The sequence below is a fragment of the Chanodichthys erythropterus genome, chromosome 22, assembly GCF_024489055.1.
Source record: "Chanodichthys erythropterus isolate Z2021 chromosome 22, ASM2448905v1, whole genome shotgun sequence".
NCBI lineage: Eukaryota > Metazoa > Chordata > Actinopteri > Cypriniformes > Xenocyprididae > Chanodichthys > Chanodichthys erythropterus.
Window position 1 is genome coordinate 7811970 of NC_090242.1, and position 27082 is coordinate 7839051.

The window sequence follows — 27082 nt, forward strand, 5'->3', positions numbered from 1 at the left end:
ACTAGCCTAACTAACATAAATGTCAAGCATTATTAAAGAGAAGTAAACGCTAGAAAATTAGCAATCGCACAAATAGCCTAAATACAACCGTTCAAAGATACGATTGAAATAAAGTGTTTTCGGGTATTCAGGTTCAGAAACTGAAATCAAATGTAAAATAACATTGCACTTTATAAATAAAATATACATTACAAATATAGTCTGAAAAGTTATTCAGTCAAGAACAGCGAGTGAATTTTCTCTTTGTCTTTTGTTGTTTGATTAATGTTATTATAGAGACAGCAGCAGGAATATTAGGCTGCTGTCACTTTAAGAGCTGCACGGATTCAATATACTGTTACACATGCGTTTTCATGGTCAACTGGTTATGTTCACTGAAGACATAACCGACTGTGTTTATGAGGATGTTTTGACATATTTTTATGTGTATTTGTCCGTTCAAGTGCAAAAAGTCTGCAAACAAGTCTTCTTGTGCTTGAATGGTTTAAAGTCATATTAAAATGCAGACAAAGGAATCTATTAGAGGAATCGAAATTTTAATTTTATAACAAGTATCCGATTCCTGACCTGAAGTATCTGATTCCAGAATTGGAATCGATTTTTGATTCCCAACTCTAGTAAAAATGTTTATAACACACAGAATAGATTACTACTGATATTCAACTAGCGTTATAAAAATTGCAATTAGGCAGATGTTATTTGGAATTTTGCTTTTAATTCATTTGTGTGTGTGTGTGCCCGTTTTTGTGATTTATGAGGACATACATTTGTATAATGACATGGGTATTACACTGGTATTACGATGTAAACATGAAATATGAGGATATTTCATGAGTCCTCAGGGGTAGGGGTAGTGTAGGGGGATAGAAAATACATGTACATGTACAAACGATTGTATAAAAACCATTACGCCTATGGAATGTCCTCACTTTGATAGCAAAAGAAACCTGTGTGTGTGTGTGTGTGGGGGTGAATATAAAGCTTACAGTTTTCAAAGTAGAAGCGATGGAAATCCAGTCCCTCCACCAGATTGCCCAGGGCCTCAGGCTCAAATGCTGTAACGCTGGGATCACACATCTTCCTGCACACAAACATCACTTATTGGATCACTGAAAAAATGACACACTTCTAAAGCTCATTAGATTGACACTAATGAACAATGGTTCTTTTTTTTCCATCCAAGCATACAAATATACAGGATTATTTGAAGTAATTTGGTAGTCAAACTGGCTAAACCATTATCCTCCTGCTGCATGTCTCGGACACAGCCAATTAATATGATAATATATCTTATTGAATGAAGTCTTGGCATTGACTTATTGGTCGTGGAGCTCTTTAAAATCTCATTTTATAACCAGCCTAGGAAGTTAGGCTCACCAGCATTCAGACAGGAAAAGAGATGCAGAATATCTGGAACCTTGAAACGATAACTTACTCCCTCATGAGCATGACAGGAGGCCATCTGCTTTTTAAAATCACAATTTCCATTTCAGGGAGGCATTTTTTATGTAGCTGACAGGAAGTGAGGCTGTATCTTGGCATCACTGGCACCATGGCCTGACAAATTATACTGAATTTATTTTTGCAATCAAATCTATATGGATATACAAATGGTCCAGTTTGAAGGCGTCAGTTATTGAGTGAATGTTCAACCACAGTAGAAGGAGAAAGTTTGACTTCTGCTTTAAATGCTTTAGCTCTTCATGCAGGAGGGTCATGCAAGAGCTCAATCAGGTGGATTCTGTTTGGCTGTCAATGGTTCAACATCATTGGTGTGAACAGGCCTTTACAGACGTTAAAAAAAAGTGTTACAACCGTTCCCAGTCTCCACTACAGTACATTCATATTTAATGATTAGCAAATGCAAATGATGAAGGACTGGATGTAAAACAAATGTTGCCCAAACTCACGTGTAATTCTCAAAGTCTCCATTGCTGATGGCTTCAATGAGTTGCTCAGTTACTTTGATGATTTCTTGCTTCCTCACTGAAGATAAAAACAGAAAGATAAATATTTTAAAGGTTTTTTCAGTGGTGCAGATTGTGGTAGATACCACAGTATAAGGGTCATTTTTTTAAACGATTATTTTCACTTACTAAGTTCAACTTTTTTGTAGTAACCAGTGTAATCATTATCATGGCTTAGTATGTCACGTTTGATAAAAGTACCTGCTTAATAAATGTGTAACCAACCAATGGTCAATGGACACTATTTGCAGTTAGGACAAAAAGATACTAATATTTTCACTTTGCTATTTACACTCTGCTATGAGTATATCTTTTCTTATTCTTATTAAAAGTTCTGTCAGGTTCCATCAGTTGTTGGTCATCAGCAGTTGCCATATATTCTCAATGGGACAAAGGCCTGGGCTTTGACTGGGCCATTTTAAGACATTCAGGTTCAGTTTCAATACTTGTGCAGGGTTTCCTCTGGAATTGTCCTATAATTGACTCCATCTATCTTGCCCACTTTCCTGTAAAGTTTCACAGTCCCTGCCCATAAAAAGCATCTCCACATTAAGATGCTAACACCACTATGCGTCAATGGTGTTCTGATGGACAACATTGAATTTCTGTCAGACACTGTTTTCTACCAATGCTGAAAAGGTGCAATTTTTGACTCATCAGACCAGAGAACACATATGTGGACTCCATCCAAATGATGCTATGACAGGGCAATCACAGCAAAGGGTGAATACTTGAATAATAAAAAATGTTTTGTTCTTTTAAACGGTTAAGGCATATATAATTGTAATAATAAAAATCCCAATTAAATCCATTTTAATTCCAGGCTGCAACTCAACAAGTCAGGGGTTATGTGAATACTTAGATATGAGAGGAGATCTGGAAGTGGAATGGATGGATGGATATCTATTGGAGATGTGAAAGTGGGATGGACGGACAGATATCCAGGTGGATGGACAGATATCTATTGGAGATGTGGAAGTGGGATGGATGGATGGATGGATGAATATCTATTGGAGATGTGAAAGTGGGATGATGGATGGATGGATGTGTATCTATTGGAGATGTGAAAGTGGGATGGATGGATGGATGGATGGATGGATGGATATCTATTGGAGATGTGAAAGTGGGATGATGGATGGATGGATGGATATCTATTGGAGATGTGAAAGTGGGATGGATGGATGGACGGATATCTATTGGAGATGTAGAAGTGGGATGGATGGATGGATAAATATCTATTGGAGATGTGAAAGTGGGATGGATGGATGGATAGATATCTACCAGAGATGTGGAAGTGGGATAGATGGATGGATATCTATCGGAGATGTGAAAGTCAGATGGATAGATGGATGGACGGACGGACAGGTGGATGATATCTATCGGAGATATGAAAGTGGGATGGATGGACGGACAGATATCTATCAGAGATGTGGAATTGGGATGGATGGATGGACAGACGGATGGACAGAGATCTATTGGAGATGTGGAAGTGGGGTGGATGGATGGATGGATGGATGGATATCTATTGGAGATGTGGAAGTGGGGTGGATGGCCGATATCTATTGGAGATGTAGAAGTGGGATGGATGGATGGATGAATATCTATCGGAGATATGAAAGTGGGATGGATGGACGGACAGATATCTATCAGAGATGTGGAATTGGGATGGATGGATGGACAGACGGATGGACAGAGATCTATTGGAGATGTGGAAGTGGGGTGGATGGATGGATGGATGGATATCTATTGGAGATGTGGAAGTGGCGTGGATGGACGGATATCTATTGGAGATGTAGAAGTGGGATGGATGGATGGATGAATATCTATTGGAGATGTGAAAGTGGGATGGATGGATGGATGGATAGATATCTACCAGAGATGTGGAAGTGGGATAGATGGATGGATATCTATCGGAGATATGAAAGTCAGATGGATAGATGGATGGACGGACGGACAGGTGGATGATATCTATCGGAGATATGAAAGTGGGATGGATGGACGGACAGATATCTATCAGAGATGTGGAATTGGGATGGATGGATGGACAGACGGATGGACAGAGATCTATTGGAGATGTGGAAGTGGGGTGGATGGATGGATGGATGGATATCTATTGGAGATGTGGAAGTGGGGTGGATGGACGGATATCTATTGGAGATGTAGAAGTGGGATGGATGGATGGATGAATATCTATTGGAGATGTGAAAGTGGGATGGATGGATGGATGGATGGATAGATATCTACCAGAGATGTGGAAGTGGGATAGATGGATGGATATCTATCAGAGATGTGAATGTCAGATGGATAGATGGATGGACGGACGGACAGGTGGATGATATCTATCGGAGATATGAAAATGGGATGGATGGACGGACAGATATCTATCAGAGATGTGGAATTGGGATGGATGGATGGACAGACGGATGGACAGAGATCTATTGGAGATGTGGAAGTGGGGTGGATGGATGGATGGATGGATATCTATTGGAGATGTGGAAGTGGGGTGGATGGACGGATATCTATTGGAGATGTAGAAGTGGGATGGATGGATGGATGGATGAATATCTATTGGAGATATGAAAGTGGGATGGATGGATGGATAGATATCTACCAGAGATGTGGAAGTGGGATAGATGGATGGATATCTATCGGAGATGTGAAAGTCAGATGGATAGATGGATGGACGGACGGACACGCAGATGATATCTATCGGAGATATGAAAGTGGGATGGATGGACGGACAGATATCTATCAGAGATGTGGAATTGGGATGGATGGATGGACAGACGGATGGACAGAGATCTATTGGAGATGTGGAAGTGGGGTGGATGGATGGATGGATGGATGGATATCTATTGGAGATGTGGAAGAGGGGTGGATGGAGGGATATTTATCAGAGATGTGGAAGTGGGATGGATGGATGGATGGATGGATGGATAGATGGTCTCACCTCTAGTATCCTCATCCTCAATTGTGGTGTTGGTACTCTCCGATGATTCCTAAAAAGGATACATTGAGATTCAGGGTTTAATTGTTAATTTCAAAGCCAGGATCACATAATGCATGATCATAGTTGACCAGCTCCTTTCTCTGTGACTTCAAGAAAGAAAAAGTTAGTGAAAATCAGAGGTGTCAAGTTGGTGACTTGACATCAGTCCTGCAATAACGAATGTGTCAGATTTGCATCAACTTTACAGATGTGATGTAACATCAACATCAACAAAAAGAAAGTCCAGCTCCATGGCAGCCATATTTTGCTCATTGTTAGGTTGCCTTTAAAGGTTGCCAGTTGTGGCAGATTGTCAACAGGATTGAGCCTGTTTCACACTCACCATCAGCTGGGTGCTGGAACTGGACTTCCTTTTCTGGAAGAGAAATGAGAAGAGGTTAGACAGGAACAAACAGTATGAAACTGACAGAGGGAGATGAGAGGAACAGCCGTGAATATGTGAATAATGTGCTCCTGCTTAAAGTCCAAAACAGTCCTCCTCAAATAAGTCCATCTTAAATTAGGTGTCTATTCCTTGCATTAAGGAAGCATTCGTAGGAGTACCTGTAGAACTAACCTACCTGGTTTCTACATTTTTGCAAAACATGAAATAATCGACTGCAGGTAATATCACTGTAGTCTACATGTGAAATGACCACTACTGGCAATAAGTCCAAATAAAGTGGGAGATTTTCAGCATATTTCAGTCTGTTCCATACACGATAGCAACTGTATGGTTTTACCTGGAATATAGAACACAATTTGTATGGCAAAGAGAAGCCTGTGTGTAAGTGGATATGATGGATTTTACTTTGCATGGACTATTGCAGTAATTGCAGGTGATAATGGATTTCTGGGGGATGGAGGGATAGTCAGGTCTAAGGGACCCCCATGGTGGCACAGGAGGAAGAAGTAACCATGGAGGAACAGGAGGTATGACAGACGACGGTGGAGCCAAGGAATTTACGAGCCAAGGTGGAGCCAAGGGATCGAAGGATCAAGGTGAAATCATGGGCTTGGAGGGCTGAGGTGGACCCAGAGGGTCGAAACTCGGAGGCCACCACTCCGAAGACCATGGTGGATCTGGGAGACCAGAAGATAGTGGTCATGCCGGTGGAGCTGTAGGATTAAGAGCCTCTGGATCAGGAGGATGAGGAAGAGCCAGGTAACTGGACAGAGCCAGCGAAGGAAGTAGAGCAAGGGAACTGGACAGAGCCAGCAAAGGAAGTGGAGCAAGAGAACGGGACACAACCAGCAAAGGAAGTGGAGCAAGGGAACTGGACAGAGCCAGCGAAGGAGGAAGGACCAGGGGACCAGAGACTAACTAACTCCTGGGCAGATCAATGAGCACTGGCTCCAGGATAGACATAGTGGCTGACACTGACTCTGGAACAGACATGGCCTCTGCCTCTGGCTGAAGGTTCGTGGCTGGCATTGGCTCTTCAACTGCACTGTAAATGGTGTATGTCATGGTCCCTTCTGAGGTTGAATTTTGGATGTAAATAAAAAAAAATGTAGGGTAGGTTTGGGGGTGGGGTTCATGAAAAAAAAAAAAACTTTCTGTTGGTTGATAAAAGTTAATTTAGAGATATGTGCACCTTTCTCACTTGTGTAAAGCCTACTCTATTCTGGAGGACATAAAAGAACTTTAAGATATCAATATAACTGCGATCTGCAGTTATTCAGATTCAAGTGCTGTTGAGCTTTTATGTCTATGAATATCAAGGGAACTATGTGAAGATGCTCTTCATAGACTTTAGCTCTGCCTTTAACACAGTCATTCTGGGCAGATTGGTCAGCAAACTTAATGACTTAGGTTTTTCCAATCCATTTGCCATGGACATCAATTACTTTTTTTGGCAAATCACCCTCAGACTGTTTGGCCCTGTTTACACCTGGTATTAAGATGCATTTTTGCTGATTGGATCAAAAGTGGATGGCACTAAATACAGGTGTTAACTGGGTCTAAAACTTGGGGGGTTGTCCACTGTCGACCACTTCCAGAGGTAGTTGAAAAAGCATTCGACCGGTTTGCTTTCTTAGTGTAGACGCTCATGGTCGAATGTGTTTGAACAGCCACTAAAGACACCTGCTATCCACCTACTGACCTAATGCGTAAACATTATGGGAAGCGTTCTAGCCAGAGGGGAATTAAACTTTGTCGGCTGAAGATCCAAGTTTGGTTTGAAGATGAAAAACATACCAAGCACAATATTCTCACACCATTCCTGATTTTTAACACACACTCACAGCATTCAGTGTGGTCTTGTGGTTATCAGAGCAGAAACGATAGCTGATGCTCTCTGTATGTTTTTCTGTCATCTTTGTGCACGTTGATGTGTAAATTGAGTGAGCTAATTTTGTCCATTAAAGTGAAGTGACATGTGGCCAAGTATGGTGACTCATACTCTGAATTTGTGCTCTGCATTTAACCCATCCAAGTGCACACAAACAGCAGTTAACACACACACCATGAACACACACCCGGAGCAGTGGGCAGCCATTGCTGAGGCGCCCGGGCAGCAGTTGGGGGTATGGTGCCTTGCTCAGGGGTCTCACCTCAGTCATGGTATTGAAGGTGGGGAGAGCGCTGGAAATTCACTCCCATCACCAACAATCCCTGCCGGACCTGAGACTCGAACCCATGACCTTTGGGTTACAAGTCCGACTCTCTATCCATTACGCCACGACTGCCCCACGAAAGATCGAAAGATCAAAAGATTAGATCGAAAGATCTGAAAAAATCCATACATTTAAACGGGTGGGTATGTGTCTGCCTTGTCTACTTGTGATCCGAACAACACAACTCTTTACCAGGTGTAAACAGATCCTTAGACATCTCTCCTTCAGCCTCACACTCAGCACGGGTGAAGCTTATAGGGAAGAAGTCTAAGGATTGGCAGTGTGGTGCTCAGACAATGGTCTCATATTGAACTCTTTAAGAACAAAAGAACTCATAATAAAATTCCAGAGGAGCAGTGTAGTCCTCAAGTCTTTACATTATCAGGGACTGTGGAAATGGTCCCTGTTTTCTGGGCATGCATATCTCCACAGATCTCTCCAAGGCTTCCAACACCACCGCAGTAGTCAAGAAGGCACAGCAGAGACTCCCCTTCCTGAATACTCTAAGGAAAACAGCTGGTATCCTTCTATCATTGTGCTGTTGAGAGTGTACTGACGTACTGCATCTCTGTGTGGTATGCCAGCTGCTCAGCAGCGGACAGGAGAGTCCTCCAGAGGGTCATCAGTACAATCATCAGTACAGCCCAGAAGAGCATCGACTTATTCAGCTCTCTTTTTCTAAGTAGAGCAGCTAACATACTGAAAGACCCATTCCACCATGGACAACAACTGTTTGTCCGGCTACCCTGTGGTAGGCATTTCAGGTCCATTTTATCATGGACAAACATACTCAAGAAACAGTTTCTACCCCAGAGCCATAGGAGAAATTAATTCTGTCAAACACTGGCTTATGAAGTCTCAACTGCTCTTTGAATGGACATACCTGCACTAATTGTTCATAGGGCCACTGCAATTTGATGATGTGCAATATTCTAACATACAATATCTTACTTCAGTTGCCAGAGTTATTGTATTGTATTGTGCTATATTTATTGTGTAATAGTTATACCTGTTGCTGTTGTGCTGTTATGTGTGGATATACTGTAAGGTATGAATCTAATTTCATTGTACTCTATGCAATTACAATATAAGAGAATTGGAACTGGGATGTTTTGCAAAATATTAAAGGGCACCTTTTATGCAAAATTCACTTTTACATGGTGTTTGACCATAAATGTGTGTTGGCAGTGTGTGAGCAAAACCACCCTAGAATGAGAAAAATCCACCCAGTGTTTTTTTTACAATCTCAATAATTCATAAGCACTGTCTCAGAACGCCCTGTTCTAAGACTGCTCTCACTGTGACGTAGAATTGCGCTAAGCCCCACCCACGTGGTTTGATTGACAATCTGGTTTTGGCATAGACCCCGCCGTCGGTGATCTGTCAACCATCCTCCATTGTTTCAACGACAGCCGGTAATGTCTTCTAAGAAACATAAATGATCTGTTGTGGGATGTAATAATGAACATAGTAGTTTTCACTTACTTCCGACATCATTCCGTTTTCAGTGGATGAATCATTTTTGACTGACTGTTTTGAGAACGAGGGTCAATTCAAAGCAGGTCTTGCTTCAAAGTTAATCCTCAAGTGTGGATCGTTTGCCTACTGTTCGCGATCCAACGTCACCTCCAGAAGAAGTAAGTGTATTTAATGTTTTTTGAGCAAATAGTCATTTCAGTCGATGTCAGCCAATTCAATAACAAATGCGTCTAAAGTTGTTGTCGTCGTCGTAGAATGTCTTTGTATATAATTTAAACCTTGTTTGTATAGTGTGTATCTAACGTACTTAGCAAACGTTATCATAGTATTTGTGTTTGTAGTTTCAAAAAATTGCGCGAACGTTATCACAGTGTGTGTGTGTGTGTGTGTGTGTGTGTGTGTGTGTGTGTGTGTGTGTGTGTTGCACATCCATAATTGCAAAGGGGACGCGATTAAAACTCTATAAGTACATAAATGTATCAAATAACCATTCAGAGACGTCCTGCTCCATTCTCAATTGTGTTTCTTCTGCCGGAGTCTCTTCATCATCTGGGTCTGATTCCGGTTCAAACATGTACGGCTGAATGCCATACAAAACAGCGGGTCTCTCACTCTCAGCCATTCTGCTTCTACCGACTGTTTATTGCAATAGGTATGCAAGTTACGCCCTCATCCAAAGGCAGGGCGGGGATATGCAGCTCATTTATATTTAAGGTGGTACACACCAAAAGAGCTCTTTTTAAAACAGGCCCCAAAAATGACATTTTCAAATAGTTATAATACATTAACTGTAGGGTATTTTGTGCTGAAACTTCACAAATACATTCTGGGGACACCCAAGACCAATATTACATCTTGTAAAAAGGGGCATAATAGGTGCCCTTTAAGGGTTTTTCAAACAGTGTGCATCAAAAAAAGGACAATGTACCCTAAATTTAAAAACAGCCCAGACAAGGGAAGTACAGCATTTTTTCATGTTTATGCACTGTTTTTGTTGGAATGGAGCAAAAATATCAGGACTAGCTTGAAATGTTAAATATTTAAATAATACGACTAATGGAATTTTATCGGCTAATGTCTGCCATGTTTTTCAAGATAAGCTCATAGAAAATGATGGCAGCTTGGATAAATAAGTAAAATAACACTGCATGCAAATGTTCAAGGCAACTGAACCAATGGTTCAGTGGTCATTGACAATTTCTACTGTTTTCCCTATCATATCAAGCTACATTTTCCTCAGATTGAGCCCTTACATGAGAGTTAAAAAATTGGTGAAATTATCTCAGAGTTACAGGTATTTAAGTACAAGTCACCATCCTTAGTCGCAGGACTAATTCTCAAAAGTACAAAAAATACAATATGGCAAAACTCAAAACTGTCCAATGATCCAATGATTCCAGTGTTATAAGAATGGGCAAAGTTAGACTTCCAAGCCTCAAAAATTTTAATTACTTTCTCTTTCTCATTAAGTTTTCATGTCAGGTATTTGTTGTCGCAATCAAAACCATTCAGAGCAATTGGTTATGCTGCAAGTTGTAGTTTATTTTGGTTTAAGAATATCTTTTAAACGATTGAGGGAATCCTAGAAGATTTTCTGAAATGGTCCAATCTTCATCCAGACGAGCACATTTCACTTTTCACATTTCACTGACATCCACAGAAGTCCAGCCCAAATACCCACTGACCCTAGAACAGCCCTGGTCTCAAGGACGTACGGTTCAGGACTTATGGTCAAAAATATCTACAACTCTTGTTTTTTTCACAGTAGCAGCACAGATTTGCCAATCAAGTCCTCGTGACAGTGTAGCAAGCAAAAATACCAATCTTTCTTCACAGGCAGTGGTATCATTGTGCAGATAAGAGCTGCCACAAAAAGGCAGAAATCATTCAACAAACCAGTTTACCTTCGCAACAGAATGAGAGGAGGTCCAAAGTGGATGCATGGAGACAACAGACAGGCCCAGTGTCAAAGAATTGGAGGACTGGACTTTAACATGATATGACAGAAATAGTGAAAGTAGTATGCTATTCCAAAATCAGCTGTGATGTTTTGTTCCTGTGTGTTTTCAATGACTCTATTATCTGAATGATTCAAAGACTCACTCAAACACACAAAAAACAGTCAATTGTTGTCTATGATATATTATTATATAACATAACATAAAAAAAATAGGCTTAATCCAAATAGTATCAATTAAAACTATTATCAATATCAATGATCTTAACTGAAAATCTGATTTCACCCTACCTTCACACCATCTGTCTTCTTGCTGACGCCACTCTTTCCACCTGAATGATAGACAAAGAAAAAGAGCGAAATTGCTATAAGAAAGGGCACAAAAGCCCAGAAAAGCATAGTGAAAGGCATAGCACTGCTCTGCTCTCCGACTCAAGTTTGGCTCTGGAGATCTATTGACTTTCTAAAATAGGTGCTGGGAGTTTCCAGCATACATGATCACATACTCCCACACTCCAGGAACTGGTCACTCTTAATGGCCACTCAAAACAAACAAATAATCAGGAACAGTGAGTCAAATGTTAAACCCATCTAATTCAGAAATTCAAAAATCTAAAAACATTGGAAAATAAAGAAAAAAGCACACAAGAAATAGTCCACAAATTGATGATTCGTGATAGCAGTCTTTTATTGAAACTGTTATTGGATGGGTATTTCCTCATCCTCTATCGGAAACTTTGACATTTCAAATGTGTATAAACTTAAGTGCAGGCACACTCACACTGTGTGAGAAGCCATTCCCAAAAACACTGAGAAGTGAATTAGCTCTGTCACGAAGTCTGTCTTGATCTAAGCTTGACCTACATCTGTTAAATGTCCACATTGAATACTAAACAGAGGCAGAGGTACCAGAAACTAAAAGTGCACTGCTGACTCAAGCCAGTATGTTTCCGCTGAACATTATCTTAAGTAGTGGAGAATGACCGCTCTGGTAAAAATAGACAGAATGTGATGAATGATCAAGAGTGTTTGGGAGTGATAGAATGGTCTATGCAAAAGCTACGGCTGCTAAACTTGAACAGGTGGAGCAATCTATTTTAGTTTAGACATAGCTGACCTTTTACAGACCCTCACCCGCACGACTCCCCCACAAGGAACAGAATTCTTAAAAAAGAAAATAATTCCCAAACAGGATCGGATTGAGGTGGTGGCGCCCCTGAATCTGTGGAATGTTCTCCATGTTCACTCCAGCATGTCCTGATTTTGCCAAGTAAGACGCGTTCCTGGGTCAATCCTGGAACAACATTGCTGTCTAAAAATGTAGCCCTAACCCTACCCATAAGCTATCCCTAAAATCAGAGGGAAATGATGGTGAATAACACTGATGTAGAAGCACCTAACCCTGGTTGCAATCTTGACTGTGAACTTGACCCTCAAATCTGATTGGTTGACTGGAATGTTGTTTCAGGATCAACAAAGATGGAGGCTCAGGAACATGCTGCACTTAGTGAAATCAGGAGGGGACACCTGAGGCAAAAAATGTCTCTTCATTCTTCAAGTTTGTTGAACTCTGAACATGCAAACTCACTGTTTTTACCCATTTTACCCAAGTGACATCTGAATAAGTGGTGCTTATGGAAAAATTGTGAAGTTTGGCTAATCTTACTGTGCACTTATACCTGAAAAACTGAATGTAAATGTAAAAGAATGTAAAACGCAACATCTTGCAACTGCACACTGGCCTTCGCCAGGGTCATATTACATTTTTGGGTTTACATAAGGCAAGAGATGCTGGGGGGGGGGGGGGGGGGGGGGTTTGGATCGGGTGTCCCATGCACATTTAGATGCATAACCCTCATCTCACCACCAGAGGTCGCCTGTATCGCCTGTATATTGAGTGTTTGAAACATTGCATCTCACAAGGGTTTCTCATTCATTAATCTGTTTCTATATATAGTAGGTCAAGATGGGGTAAGATAATTACCCACACCTTCATTCCTTGAATATCTACACTGTAAAAAAGAATTGTTGGTTTAACCTAAAAAAGAGTTAACTGAAATGAAGGTGATTGATTTAATCAACAGATTAAACACATTAATTATCTAAGTTGATTTGACAAAAGAAAAAAAAAAGTGATAAATTATGAAAATAATTTTTTACAGTATGCTCTCATTCTCAAATTGTGATTTATGACATTATATTATGTTGTATATCAAATGTTTTTGTGTCTATTTGTTAATGAGGGATTATTATGATGATTTATGGACACATTCATGTTTTTTGATTTGTAGAGGAAAAAATATTTTCATTTTGAAGGGAACAGATAAAATCAAACCTTAGGGTAAGATGCCTAAAATTGGCACAGTATATGGCTCACTGTTATTAGTGTTAGTGTTTATTTATTTATTTATTCATTTATTTTAGTGCTGTCAAATTGATTTATTGTGATTAATTGCATCTAACAGTTTGCGTTTACATAATGTTTAATATCATATTTATATATTATGTGTATGTCTCTCTGTGTGTGTATATATGTAAGCAATAAGGTATGAAAGGCTGTGCTATATTGTGAATAAGTCACACCGTGCACCCCTTCAGCTGTGACTTATTCACAATACAGCACTAGCCTCGAGTACCTTATTGCTTTTTTTTATAAAACGGTTACTACACAATACAAATATTAAAGCCAAAAGAATGTATCAATGCAACTTTCATGAAGTAAACTTTCACTAAAACCTTCCTTCCGCCAGAAAAAAATAGTCCCTGACCATGAACCGCAACAGAAGTTACATTATTGCACCATTAGATGTTTTATGAGTGTGTCAGTCAGTAGTGAAGACTTTTACATTGAAAAGACTGAATTGTTGTGAACACGGAACAAGACGCAACTGACAAATGCTTTGACTAGTGCTGTCAGTCATGGGAAAACCCATTAACTGTTAAAAGGACAAGATAATACATCAGACATTTAAACAGATTTTTTATTATGAACATAGGACTGACCTGAATGAAAATGCTAAATCTGAATGCAGGTAATAAACTCGCTCACCGATCTCTCTCACAATACTCTTCTACATAATAAGATTCAATGAACAATATCAACCGAGAACAAACAGTTTACGTTGCTAAGAGTGGTTGCTGAGGGTGTTGTGTAGTGATACACAGAACCGTTGGGTGAGGTGGTCATGTTTTATCGTGAATAAAACACAGCTATTGACCAATCAGAATCAAGGACAGGAACTAACTGTTTTATAAATACATATATATATATATATATATATATATACACACACACATATATGTAAACAAACTTTTATGTTAGATGCAATTAATTGCAATTAATCGATTTGACAGCACTAATTTATTTGTTTTTTTTATTTTATACTTATTATAACTAATGGGGTTGTTTTTCAATAAATCCAGAGTTAGATTTACATTGATTTTTTATTAAAACATATAGGCCAATTGAGTGAAATAATTAAATTTCAAATCACAGTGTTGCTATTATGACATATCTTTAATTAAAACATGGGTGATTAAATATTATTAATTATTAAATATACTGTTTATATACAGTGGGTACAGAAAGTATTCAGATCCCCTTAAATTTTTCACTCTTTGTTATATTGCAGCCATTTGCTAAAATCATTTAAGTTCATTTTTTTCCTCATTAATGTATGTCTCTGAGCTCTTCAGGCAGTTCCTTTGACCTCACGATTCTCATTTGCTCTGACATGCACTGTGAGCTGTAAGGTCTTATATAGACAGGTGTGTGGCTTTCCTAATCAAGTCCAATCAGTATAGTCAAACACAGCTGGACTCAAGTGAAGGTGTAGAACCATCTCAAGGATGATCAGAAGAAATGGACAGCACCTGAGTTAAATATATGAGTGTCACAGCAAAGGGTCTGAATACTTAGGACCATGTGATATTTCAGTTTTTCTTTTTTAATAAATCTGCAAAAATGTCAACAATTCTGTGTTTTTCTGTCAATATGGGGTGCTGTGTGTACATTAATGAGGAAAAAAAATGAACTTAAATGATTTTAGCAAATGGCTGCAATATAACAGAGAGTGAAAAATGTAAGGGGGTCTGAATACTTTCCGTACCCACTGTATATATTCCTATACTTTTATTTAAGTCATTGAATAAATGTATTTTAAGATGAATCTCTTTTACTGTGATTCTGCCTTGTCTGTCATCAGCTATTCAATTATTCATCTAAATTGTCAAGACATAATTTTAAATAGAATAGTTGATTTAGTATTTTATATTAATGACACTTTAAAAACATATAAATATTAATAAGAACACAATTAATGCATTCTGTAAATGTTTAGCCAGGGGTGTTTCTTGCACTAGTTGTGGAATATTTTTACATTAATAAGCAATATATTTGGCTGCATTTAATAGTAGTCTGACCTTCATTCCTTTATTTATGGCTACGACATAAACACTCACAGACAAAAGATGCAGTAGAAAATATGCAGTTTCCTGGGAAATCCGTTGAAAGGTTGTTCATTAATAAACTGAGCTTTGAAGCAGCAGTGGCAGTGTGCCGAATTTTTTTTTTCAATCTTTTATGATGTACTCGCTCATTACTCGCTCGTTTATGTGTTATGCACACGCTAGGGTAAACGTAAACATTGTTATCAGCATGATGTATACGCACAGCCAGATGTCTCTGATAGTGTACGCTCTTAATATTCAGCATCAGCAATATTATTGATCAACTTAGCTGGACGATGTTTTCTGCAGAGCTGCTTTATAGATGAACTGAACTCATTTCATAATTGATGATCTTTACAGTTATTGAACTGAACTGAATCAACACTGAACTGACTTCAGCTGAACAATGACACTATTGTCTTTTAGAGATGCTTCAGAACTGAACTCTGATTGCATCATTGATCATTATTTTCCTGTTATCACTGTAAAACTGCTTTGAAGTAATCTGTATTGTATAGAGAACTATATAAATAAAGGTCACTTAACTCACAAAACCTTTACTGTATTAGAAATGCAATTGGAAATGCAAGTTTCTTTCAAGCTTGATCTTGGACATATGGCAGCATTGTTCAGCCTGTTTGGATAGTTACTACCTTCCTCTAGCGTCTTGGCCAGTTCTTGGACTGTGTTTGATCGGATGACATGGCTTGGACAGAAAAGCCAATGATTAGAATTTGTTTGTTCAATTTTCCAAATGCTTGCAAATGTTCAGACTCATAAGCATCAGCCATCTTTTAGTAGTGCACCTCAAACACAAGCATTTTGAAGCGTCTGTACAAACCTTCACTGCAACGTTAATCAACACAATTCCAGTGTATGATAGAGTGGTTCCTGATCATGACAGACTCATACAGATTTGCACAAAGGGTTGAAATAAAAACAGTAGAAATATAATAATTAAAGTCACCTGAGAAGTTTCTGGTGGCCAGCATAGTAGTGAGAATAGCACCCTGAAGACAAAAACACATAGGAAATGTTAGCATAGATTTCTCACATTTAAGACATGTCAGCTGTTTTGTGATAGAAATGTTAAAAGCCTGACAGTAACATCAAGTGATGCAAACTACTCGACTTTTTTTCTCAAATATGGGCATTTCACGTGATCATGTAATTCCAAACTGAGTGTGACGAGACAAGAAACGTTTTACGTTTTCGACATACTACATACAACATATTTGATTATTTCCCTACTAAAATAAGACCTCGAATTTCCTCCACTACGGTTTCTTTAGTATGCTTAATAAAAAATAAAAAAGGTCCCCTCCAATATTCAAGACATGGTTACGGCCTTCAAAATTTTATAGGGTTGGGTGATAAACGTTATCATATCGAGATCGTGATAAAAATTTACGTCGATAACGATAAGCTCAAGACATTTTTACTCACACATATCACACAGCAGAAATAAACACGAAAACAGCCAGTGAGTGCATGTCACTAATAAGTGATTTCTGCGTGTCTCTGTGTGAATGAACGGTGTGGTTTTGTCTGATACACAAATGTGACGCTCACTGCGATTTCAGCGTCTGCCGTTTCTAAATATGAGGACATGAACACATGAACTTCATCTCCAGAGCTGCTCTGAGAGTCACTTCACAAGATTTTCACCATTAATCAAATACACACTGAAACTGAAAGATCTTCACGACAAACCGTCAAAATAAAAGTTTGGTTTAACTTCAAGAAATGATGACAGAAATATATCACTAATGTATACTAAAATGTGCTTCTCAAAGTAATAATAATAAAATTAATCATAATATTTTTAAGGAATATCATACAACCAACATATGGTTTTATCCATGTTTTAAATGTATACAGTTCTGTTGTGCAGCATCTTATTTGACAAAAAATAAAAATGCAATGTTTTGTTGTAAATTAAGTGTTATATTTTCATTACATTGAATTCCCAAAAAATAGAATAAAATGGAAAATACAGAATTTAGGGAAAAATAAAATGGAATTAAAAGGTAGCTACTCTGTGGAGTTTTATTTTGAATAAATGTTTACATTCATTCTCAAGGTCTAACAAATATATGGAAAGCATCTCCCTCCCCATTCATAGTAAATGAAGATTGTGATAAATATCGATATCATATGAAATTGAAAAAAATAATACTTTTGGCCATATCGCCCAGCCCTATTTATGAATTGGCTCCCTTTTAATCCGCAAGTAGGAACGTGAATGGAATTGGCCCCACAGGAAGTTAAAATGGAATGACAGGAAGAATATAAACAAATAAATAAGTAAACTACACATAGATAATATGATTCCAAATGGCCTAGTTTTCACCCAACATGTATTAAAGTGAAGCGTGTGACTCGGGGAACAATGTTTATAGTTGATGGAACACATGTGGGGTTTAAACCTGCAACCTTTCAGGTATCAGTCCAGATCTTTACATGCTGCGTATCATTCTAAACAGAGTCACTGCGACCTCACAGCCTTATATAAACTTACCTTGAGCTTCCTTCTGGCATTGAACTTCTTCAAACATTCAACAGTCTCCTGTCTATGCATGCAAGATGCAACAGTGGAGCGATGCTAAAAGCAAAAAGAAGCAATGTTAGCTTTGCAGACATTTCCAGAACATGCAATCTCAACATTGAATTAATCATTCAATAAACATTCCCTTCAGACCTCTGTGGCTGTCAAATAGCTAAATCTGACTAAATTATTTAATTCCTTTTCTGCCTTCAAATACTGTATACACAAGATCCAATTAAATAATATGTGAATGCATTAATTAGGCATTTTTCCCAAGTCACAATAAAAGATGCATGTAAGGAGAGAAACTGCCTTTCAGTGGTGAACTCACTGAGATCCATGGGTGCTTGAGCGCCTCCGCAGCAGTGATGCGTTTGGCTGGGTTGATGGTCAGCATCTTATTAATGAGATCTTTAGCTTCAGGAGTGACTGTGTCCCACTCAGGTGAAGGAAACTGTGGGTGCAACAAAGTGATCCAAGTATGAATCAGACACACATCATTATTTCTGGCGTTATCATCAGCATTATATGAAGGATGCTTTAACTGACATCATAGGCGCCAGCTTTAATTTGCTGATAGAGTCTATGTTGGTCTTCATCCCAAAAGGGGGGGTATCCAACAAGCAGGATGTAGAGAATCACACCTAAAGAGGAAATTAAGATGGATGAGGTGAGCGAGAAGAATACTCTGTTAACAAAAGAACTTTCAGCTTTAAAGGTGCCCTAGAATCAGAATTTGAATTTTCCTCGGCATAGTTGAATAACAAGAGTTCAGTACATGGAAAAGACATACATTGAGTTTCAAACCCCATTGTTTCCTCCTTCTTATGTAAATCTCATTTGTTTAAAAGACTTCCGGAAAACACTCGGATCTCAACATAACACCGACTGTTACGTAACATTAATATGTATGACCCCAATATTTGCATAATGCCAGCCCATTCTACGCATTAGACAAGGAAAGGCAGTATTAATGTCTGGATCTGTGCACAGACAAGGTAAGCAAGCAAGAACAACAGCGAAAAATGGCAGATGGAGCGATAAAAACTGACATGATCCATGATATCATGATATTTTTAGTGATATTTGTAAATTGTCTTTCTAAATGTTTCATTAGCATGTTGCTACTGTACTGTTAAATGTAGTTATAGTTACCATCGTTTATTACTGTATTCACGGAGACGAGAGCCGTCGCTATTTTCATTTTTAAACACGTGCAGTCTGTATAATTCATAAACACAACTTCATTCTTTATAAATCTCTCCACCGTGTGTAATGTTAGCTTCAGCCCGTTAGCCACAGAGCATAGCCTCAAACTAACACAGAATCAAACGTAACCATCTAAATAAATACTTTACTCACATAATTCGAAGCATGCATACAGCATGCATGACGAACATCTTGTAAAGATCCATTTGAGGGTTATATTAGCTGTGTGAACTTTGTTTATACCATGTATAGTTGAGAGCTCGTGTGGCAGAGGAAGCGCATCTCTTAAAGGGGCCGTGCTGAAAAAAATCATGCATAGTTAATGATGCCCCAAAATAGGCAGTTAAAAAAAAATAATTTAAAATAAAAAATCTATGGGGTATTTTAAGCTGAAACTTCACAGACACATTCAGGGGACACCTAGGACTTATATTACATCTTGTAAAAAAACAATCTAGGGCACCTTTAATCCATGCAATATTGGTGCTATTGAGCAAGGCACTTAATATAAGGTATAAGGAGAGACCAAGAAGTGTTGTAATTATTATTTTTTTTTTTTACCTTGTTGAGAATTTAACATCTGAATTAATAGAGTGTTGGTCCTCTTAAACAGCATAAGTAATCTTATTGTGAATGATTCATCAGTGCATACACAACTAAAATATATCTTTAAAAAACAATGCCAAAGAAGAACCATTTTGGGTTCCCCAAAGATTCATTCAGAGAATAGTTATTAAAATAACTTTTTTTTTTCTTAGTGGAAAGAACATCTTAATAACCTTTCTCCATTGAATCTTTTATGCAAGGGAAAGGTTCCATGGATGTTAAAGGTTATATGTGGATTCCTATATTCCAATAAAGAACCTTTATTTTTAAGAGTGTGTGTTTCATTTAATGTTTAATGTTAATGTTCATTTTAAATGTTAAATATTTTAATGTAATAACTAAATAAAATGCAAGTATGCAAGACTTCCTCAATTATTTTGTGTGCTTAAACGCCACCTGCAAGCTCACGTTCATCTGCCTCCACTTTACCACATCTCAACATCCAATCAACAACCAATGCATAGAACCAAGTCTCTGCCCTACATTTTTCTTTTTCAATAAGCTGTTACACTCAGATGAACATTAAAGGGGACCTATAATGCCCCTTTTCACAAGATGTAATATAAGTCTCTGGTGTCTCCAGAATGTGTCAGTTAAGTTTCAGAGTAAAATCCCCCACAGATCATTTATTATAGCTTGTCAAATTTGCCCCTATTTGGGTGTGAGCAAAAACACGCCGTTTTTGTGTGTGTCCCTTTAAATGCAAATGCTTTAACAGCTCACGCTTCAGTTGCTCAACAACAACAAAGCTGGAGAATCTCACGCAGCCAAAATGAGGATTGTCAGTAACGGTGTTCAGCCGACACTGATGGAGAGTCGACACTGATGGAGAGACTCAGGAAGAAGTTACAACTTTTAGAATGAAACTGGACGTTTCTGAATGGTTAGTGGATACATTTATTTAGTTGCTGTGGAGTTGATTCAACTCATCCACTAGCATGTGCTGTCATGTTAATCTTTTGTGCAAATCCAGCATTGAATTGACCCTCGCTGACCCTCAAACCAGTCCGGCGTAAAATGACAGCATGTCAACAACACTCTACTACAACAACTCTTCCTCTCCTCTAAAGTTCTCGGGGGTGGGGTTTATGTAAATTTTAGGGTTTGTGATGTCACTAACCCGGGAAGAAGCCACTACAAGCCGTTTGTTGTAATCCTTAAAAAGTGATTTCTGTAAAAAAATAAATAAATCTCCCTTTGCATTGAACTTTGAGCGTCGTAACAGCAGATGTAGTTTATGGTCAAACAGCAACATCACACACTAACTGAAGTTAAAAAAGTGAAATCATAAGCAACCACCCCTTTAAAATCTGGCTGAATTTCTTGCCACTTTCATTTCATCGCAATTTTAAAGGTGCATTATGTAGAATTCAGAATCTCTTGTTTTTAGTGACACCGGTGGCTGTTAAGTGAACTGCAGCCAGCAACTTATTGCTCATGCTCGTGCACACAGTCCCTAGTGACGCAAGCGAGCCTCGGCCAAATCAGTGATGTATAACGTTCAAGAGACTGAATATGATTCAAGGCCCTGATAAGCGGTCTGTGAGTTTTTCTTTTTCATTCTTCACTTAGGGGCAAAAAGAAGTTTGAAAACCTTTGGCTGTGATATACTGTTCGTGAACATCCAGACACTGTCCACACTGCTGAGAGCGACGTTTAGATAAATATGTAATTATGTGCTACACGCTTTCCTCTCAGTAACAAAGTAAACAGAACAAAAATGACAGTGGTGAGAAAACAGCAGTTCAGAAAGCATCTGATCATAGTGATGTGGATGTGTTTGCACCAGCTCTGTAATTCACTGGCATCAGATGAGGTAATTTACACTGTTAAGATTTTTGATTATAGACTATATTTGGCTCAGTGCTGGAACAGGGCTAAAACAAAGTGAGGAGAAAGATCTGGCTATGTCTATAGCCTAAGAGTAATTTCTTTTCTTTGCATGACACATTGACATTACAGTACAGAACGGATCTTTTGGCATTATCGTGAACATTGTATAAGCATTTGTTTCATGCGTCATGCGTTTCATGCGTTGTAGTTGACCTTGCAGAATCATTATAGATATATCATTAGATCATTATAGAATATTATCTTACTGTTGCACACTGTTGTCACTGTAAAGGATAAATAAGGCTGTGAACTAGAGCAATACAGAGACCAAAAGACATTTAGCTAAGGTTACAGAAGTGCAAGCCAATATTCGCTGCATTTAGACCTTCAAAGATTAAACAGGTCATAAACACGTCAAAGTGAATGTGGCATTGCAATGCAACACACTGCAATGAACGCTTCAGTACCATACAGCATCATCATGCATCTGTTCAGTGTTTGATGCAAAAATATGAGAGACTAACCACATGCCCACAGATCTACAGCTTTTCCATAAGGGTCCTTCCGTAAGACTTCAGGGGATAGGTAACCAGGAGTGCCAGCAAACCCTGATGACAGAAAAAAAAAAAAAAAAAACATTCATAACCTTTATTTAAGCCTATATTTGAGATAGTCAGCATCATGCCCCCTTCAAAGCAGAACAAATTTGGAACCTGGTCCCCTTTGGAACAAACCATTCAAGCTTGCAGTAGTCTTAGAAACCCACATTATACACTGCATATTCATACTGTATCTTGTACATACAGTATGTATACTGAATAATAAAATGTATGTTTAGTGACCTCATTTTCTGCTGCTCTTTGTTGGTTATTTTCTTTTTTTATGTGCAAAACTGTTTCTGTTGCATATGTGTTCTCCATCACCCTGTGGAATATCTTGTTTATTAGAGTAAAAACTGGTTCAAAGATGCCTTCCTCAACTCTCCCTTCATCATCCCTGCTGCAGTGCACACATATATTACATAAGGATGTTTTCTCCCCATTATTTATCATGATTTTGATTGATTTGCTATGGTTTTTTCATTTCTATTATTTTGTAGTTCTGTCTGTTCCAGATTCTTGTGTATTTGTAGTCATGTTGTAGTTTTTGTTGTTGTTGTTGGATTGCCCTGTTATTGATTCCAGGTGTGTCTTGTTCCTTTGTTTGGTTCTGCCTTTATATACCTCAGTGTTCCCTTGTTCCTGGTCAGTTGTACAATGTCCTCCTCGGATGTTGCATGTGTTTGTGTTCGTTTCTGTTTTCCCCCCGTATTCCTTGTTTTTTCCTTGTTTGCTTGGTTTTCACATGTTTGTATGTTTCTTTGTTTGGTTATTAGTTTATTAGATCAATGCACCGTTACAGTCTCAGCGCTCCCTAGTCTGGTGATTCTGGTGGCATTTCCCTTGTCTATGTCTGTTTGTTCTGAAAATCCGGCTGGTTGTTGGGCCATGCTTCATCCGCCTGAGTCGCTAACCCTTCTCGACTCTCTGGCCTGACCGGCTTGACCACGGTTGTTGGGTCTGCCCAGCCTTCTATCGTCGATAAATTTGGACTTATGACTATTTGGCTCCACTACATGCATCAGGGTCCATCACTCCTCCTTGGCCTTTTGTCCAGTCAGCTCCACCGTGGCTCGTCACTCCCTTGACTCCACCGTGGTCTGTCATCCCTGCAGCTCCATTCGACTCCCTTGACTGCCTTGTTCAGTCATTGATCTGGTTCCACCACAGATGTATGGGATTCCGGCTACATTACCCTCCACCTCTTTGGCTTCACTGAGCTTCTCCTTCCTACCAGCTCTGCTTTTGTCCTTGCTCCCATTAATGTTGCCTTGGCCCTCTGATTTCTTGAGTTCCACTGGGTCTGCGGCGTCACTCTGGCTCTGCATCCCTTTGTCTTCAGCTGGGTCTTTAGTCATCAGGATGTCTTGGTGATCTTTCGGTCCCCTGGCTCTGCCTTGATCCATACCCCAGGGGGACACACAAGGGGGATAGTCCTGCCGGCTCCACCATGGCCTTCAGCTCTGTGTCGGCACCTTGTTTGTCTGGTTCGGTTATGGCTTCTGGTTTTTGGCTCTGCCCTGGCTCTTGTATTCATGCTGGATTCTGGTCCTGCAACCCAGTTGTGACAGTATAACGGACCTTATATAGATCTAGTGACAGTGAAGATTCTCCTCCTCTCGCAGGGGAGCCAGCCCCTCGAGAGACACATGCAGGCTTTCCTGGACTTGTACCCTTTTGTGAACTACGATGACGACAGCCTGTGTGTGCAGGCAGGTCTCAGTGTGAAGACCAGAGCGTGCCTGCCAGAGACGGACCTCGAGGGAAGTTTAGGGAGTATGTGGACCGGGTATTCCTCTGCAACAGTTTCACCTTTCCATCGGTAAGAGGGAGGAGAAAACAAGTGTCCCAGCCAAAGCCACCAGCCCAACAATGGTGAAACCAGAGCCCACTTCAGATGCAGAGCCAGAACGGAAAACAATCAATACGCCAGCATCAAGGACTGAGCCAAGGATCGTCCTGAAGCCTGAACCCGAAGAAACGTTTGACCAGGTGTGTGAGCCGGCAACATCAACTGTGCCCCTGGGATTACTGGTGAAGTTTGAGGGGTTGAAGTGGAGCCAAAACACCTCTACAGTGGCTGATGGAGATTTAATTGACTTTGAAAGTGATTGTATCCAGCCTGTTTTGTTTCCCTGCATTGTACCTGTTTCCCCAGTCTGCAATGATCTTTTAGAAATTGTGTTTCTGCCCTGCCTCCCACTCCCACCTCCTCTGCCTGTTTCAAGTCTGCCAAATATGAAATGTCTGCCTTTTCTGTGTCAGCCAAGAGGGTCATTCTAAAAATTATCTGCGTGAGAGTGGTATTTCTGAGAAATTTGTCTGTCCTGTGTCATCCTAAAGTGTTAATTTTGAAATTCCTGTGTGCACTGCCCAGTTCTCCAGCCCCGCTTGCACTGCCTCCTCTCAGCTCTTCATCTCCTCCTATGCTGGCTCCTCCTCCATGCTTTGGTGTGCCCTGTGCTTCGTGTTCGAAAGTCCAGCCCTGGAGTGTCAACCCACTAGCTCCACCCAGAACTTCTGTGTCCATCACTCCATCTCGGCCCCTCGGCTCCACCGAGCTTCCTCGTCCCTCTGGCTCCTCCTTGGTCAGTCATCACTCTGCCTGTTCTACGGACTTCCGGGCCGTAGCTACGCATAATCCTCTCTCTTCTATGGCTCCTTTGGGCTCCTCCTTTCCTCCAACTCCGCCTAGGTCCTCGGGTTGCTCCGCCTTCGCCTCAGTCCTTTGGCAGCCTTGATCCACCTCAGTTGCTCATTTCAGCCCTCCAGGACCTTCAATGTCATCCGGTCCTGTCAGCTTTTCAGTTCCACCTGGGTCCTCACCACCATCGATCGGTTCCTCCCTTGAAATCGCCATGGGCTTTCGTCCTGGGACTGTGGCTGGGGGTTCCACCCTGGCTCCTCCTGCCTCTGCCTCCACCCTGGTTCCTCTCTCCTTTGTCTCCACACTGGCCCTGCCTGACCTGTGTCCCTGCTCTGCATCCCCCACCTAAGCCCCCTCCCGCCCTCTTCTGTTGGACGTTATGAAGGCAGATAATGTAAAAGATAATTTAATGGATAATCTGGTTTTGGTTCTGTTTAGGGTGGGTTTGTCATGTATTTTTAGTTCTGTGACCTATTATTCAGTTTGTTTTATTGGTTGTGCATTGATTATGTCTTACACCTGTGATTCATTTCATTAATTGGTTTAGTGTTTAGTATTTAAGCCCTCTGTTTGGTTCTGTTCAGTTGTCCGTTATCATCATGATTAACCTGGTTGTTCTGTTCCATATCCTGTGAGTTTATTGTGCCTGTTGTTTTGAGTTGTTTGTTTAATAAAGACTTTCACTGCCAGCGATTAGATTCAGCACTTTTTGTTAAATGATTGCAACCCAGTTGTGACAGGTACAGTTATGTTATTACATGGATTGTATTACTCTGACATATATGGTACTCAATAAAATTCCATATTCAGGTACAGTAAAGCCTATTTATTAACAAGCCAGCCAGGTCACCAACCCCAACAGGCACTGAAAAATTAAGTGAAAGCCAAAAACCTAGCTGAAACAGGGTAAAGCACTGCCTTATGGTCATAATATGTATACTCTAAAAATGACCTGTCATTGTGACTAAATCAAGAGAAGATGACAAGAGAAACAAGTCAGGCTTGCAGAGTAACCACAGTTATTGCAACCTTGAAGACAGAAATCTGTACGAAATGGTGTTGAAGCCCACGTCAAAACACACACCCAGATGGGCAGGAGCAAGTGTTTAAGTGACTAATATGAAAGAGAAAACAAATTCATATTGTTTTTCTTATTCTCCTACATTTACATGTAATTGTGTCAAATGCATGAAGATTCAAATCAGCACCAAAATAGGTGCAAATATTCAAAATATATATATATTTTTTTTAAAGTGAATGGAACGACATAGCAATTCATATTCTTAATATTATGTGAAGACAGATTAATCAATGTTTTTTTTTTGTTTTTTTGGAATTTGTATATTATGCTGTTTGGTGGTAATAAATGAGTCATTACCAAACCAGGCCTGTTGGTCCCCTTCAACCTCAATGGCAAGGCCAAAGTCTGCCAACTTCACAGCTGCCCCTTTTGATTTGGAAGCCAGAAGCAGGTTCTCTGGCTAGAAACATGAAAACAAACGGGACAAAAAAGAAAAATATTAAAAGTGCTAATGAAAGTTTAGTAGTTGATTTTTTCTTTCAACATATTAGAACATACATATTGGAGTGGCATTTCACTAAAGTTAATTGATAAAAGGCTCTAGTGTTGAGCAATATCTGCAGAGCAGTAACTGTTCTGTCAATGACCATTGCTGTTATAATTGACCGTAAATTCTCAGACCAAACAGTTAAACGTCACTCTGGCTTCTTTACCACGCCCATTTGGAGACAGCATAATCAAAATGTTATAAGGTTATAAGGTCAAAGTTTATAAGCAATTGTATTTTTGTTTTTTTTAACCACTATTCGTAAAATGATCCTTGTGCGACCCCCAACCTTCTGAGTCTTGGTTGCTTTAATTGACTGCAAATTTCAAGTGTTTTATAATTACATTTTTTGCTATTTCTGATTTCCTGGTGTTTGTTTTCTAGAGTGGTCAGAGCTTCTGAAATTAGCATGAGTCGTACTGAAGAAAAAAAAAAATCCTCTGCGATAAAAATGAGCCACGTGTGGGATCTCACTGCATGGCTCTCACTCCCAGTGTGAATGTGTTAACCTGTTAAATAATGCCACTAAAATGAAAACGCACTGCTTATGCAGTATACTGTATGTGAAATAGTTGTTACGTCTCTGAACAGTGACATCAGTTGATATAT

The 27082-nt window shown here is 39.5% G+C and overlaps 1 protein-coding gene across 1 annotated transcript in view; it reads right to left on the bottom strand.

The window, feature by feature from the left end:
- Positions 1 to 27082, bottom strand: part of camk2a (calcium/calmodulin-dependent protein kinase II alpha) — a 66234-nt gene that overhangs the window by 6187 nt on the left and 32965 nt on the right. The window contains exons 7-17 of the mRNA XM_067374951.1: positions 26284 to 26386; positions 22184 to 22267; positions 18561 to 18655; positions 18343 to 18465; positions 17985 to 18068; positions 16431 to 16473; positions 11306 to 11346; positions 5300 to 5332; positions 4918 to 4966; positions 1911 to 1986; positions 987 to 1081 (exon numbers count right to left, since the gene is read on the bottom strand). Coding sequence (XP_067231052.1) covers positions 987 to 1081; positions 1911 to 1986; positions 4918 to 4966; positions 5300 to 5332; positions 11306 to 11346; positions 16431 to 16473; positions 17985 to 18068; positions 18343 to 18465; positions 18561 to 18655; positions 22184 to 22267; positions 26284 to 26386 — 826 coding nt within the window. The remainder of the gene's footprint in view (positions 1 to 986; positions 1082 to 1910; positions 1987 to 4917; positions 4967 to 5299; positions 5333 to 11305; positions 11347 to 16430; positions 16474 to 17984; positions 18069 to 18342; positions 18466 to 18560; positions 18656 to 22183; positions 22268 to 26283; positions 26387 to 27082) is intronic.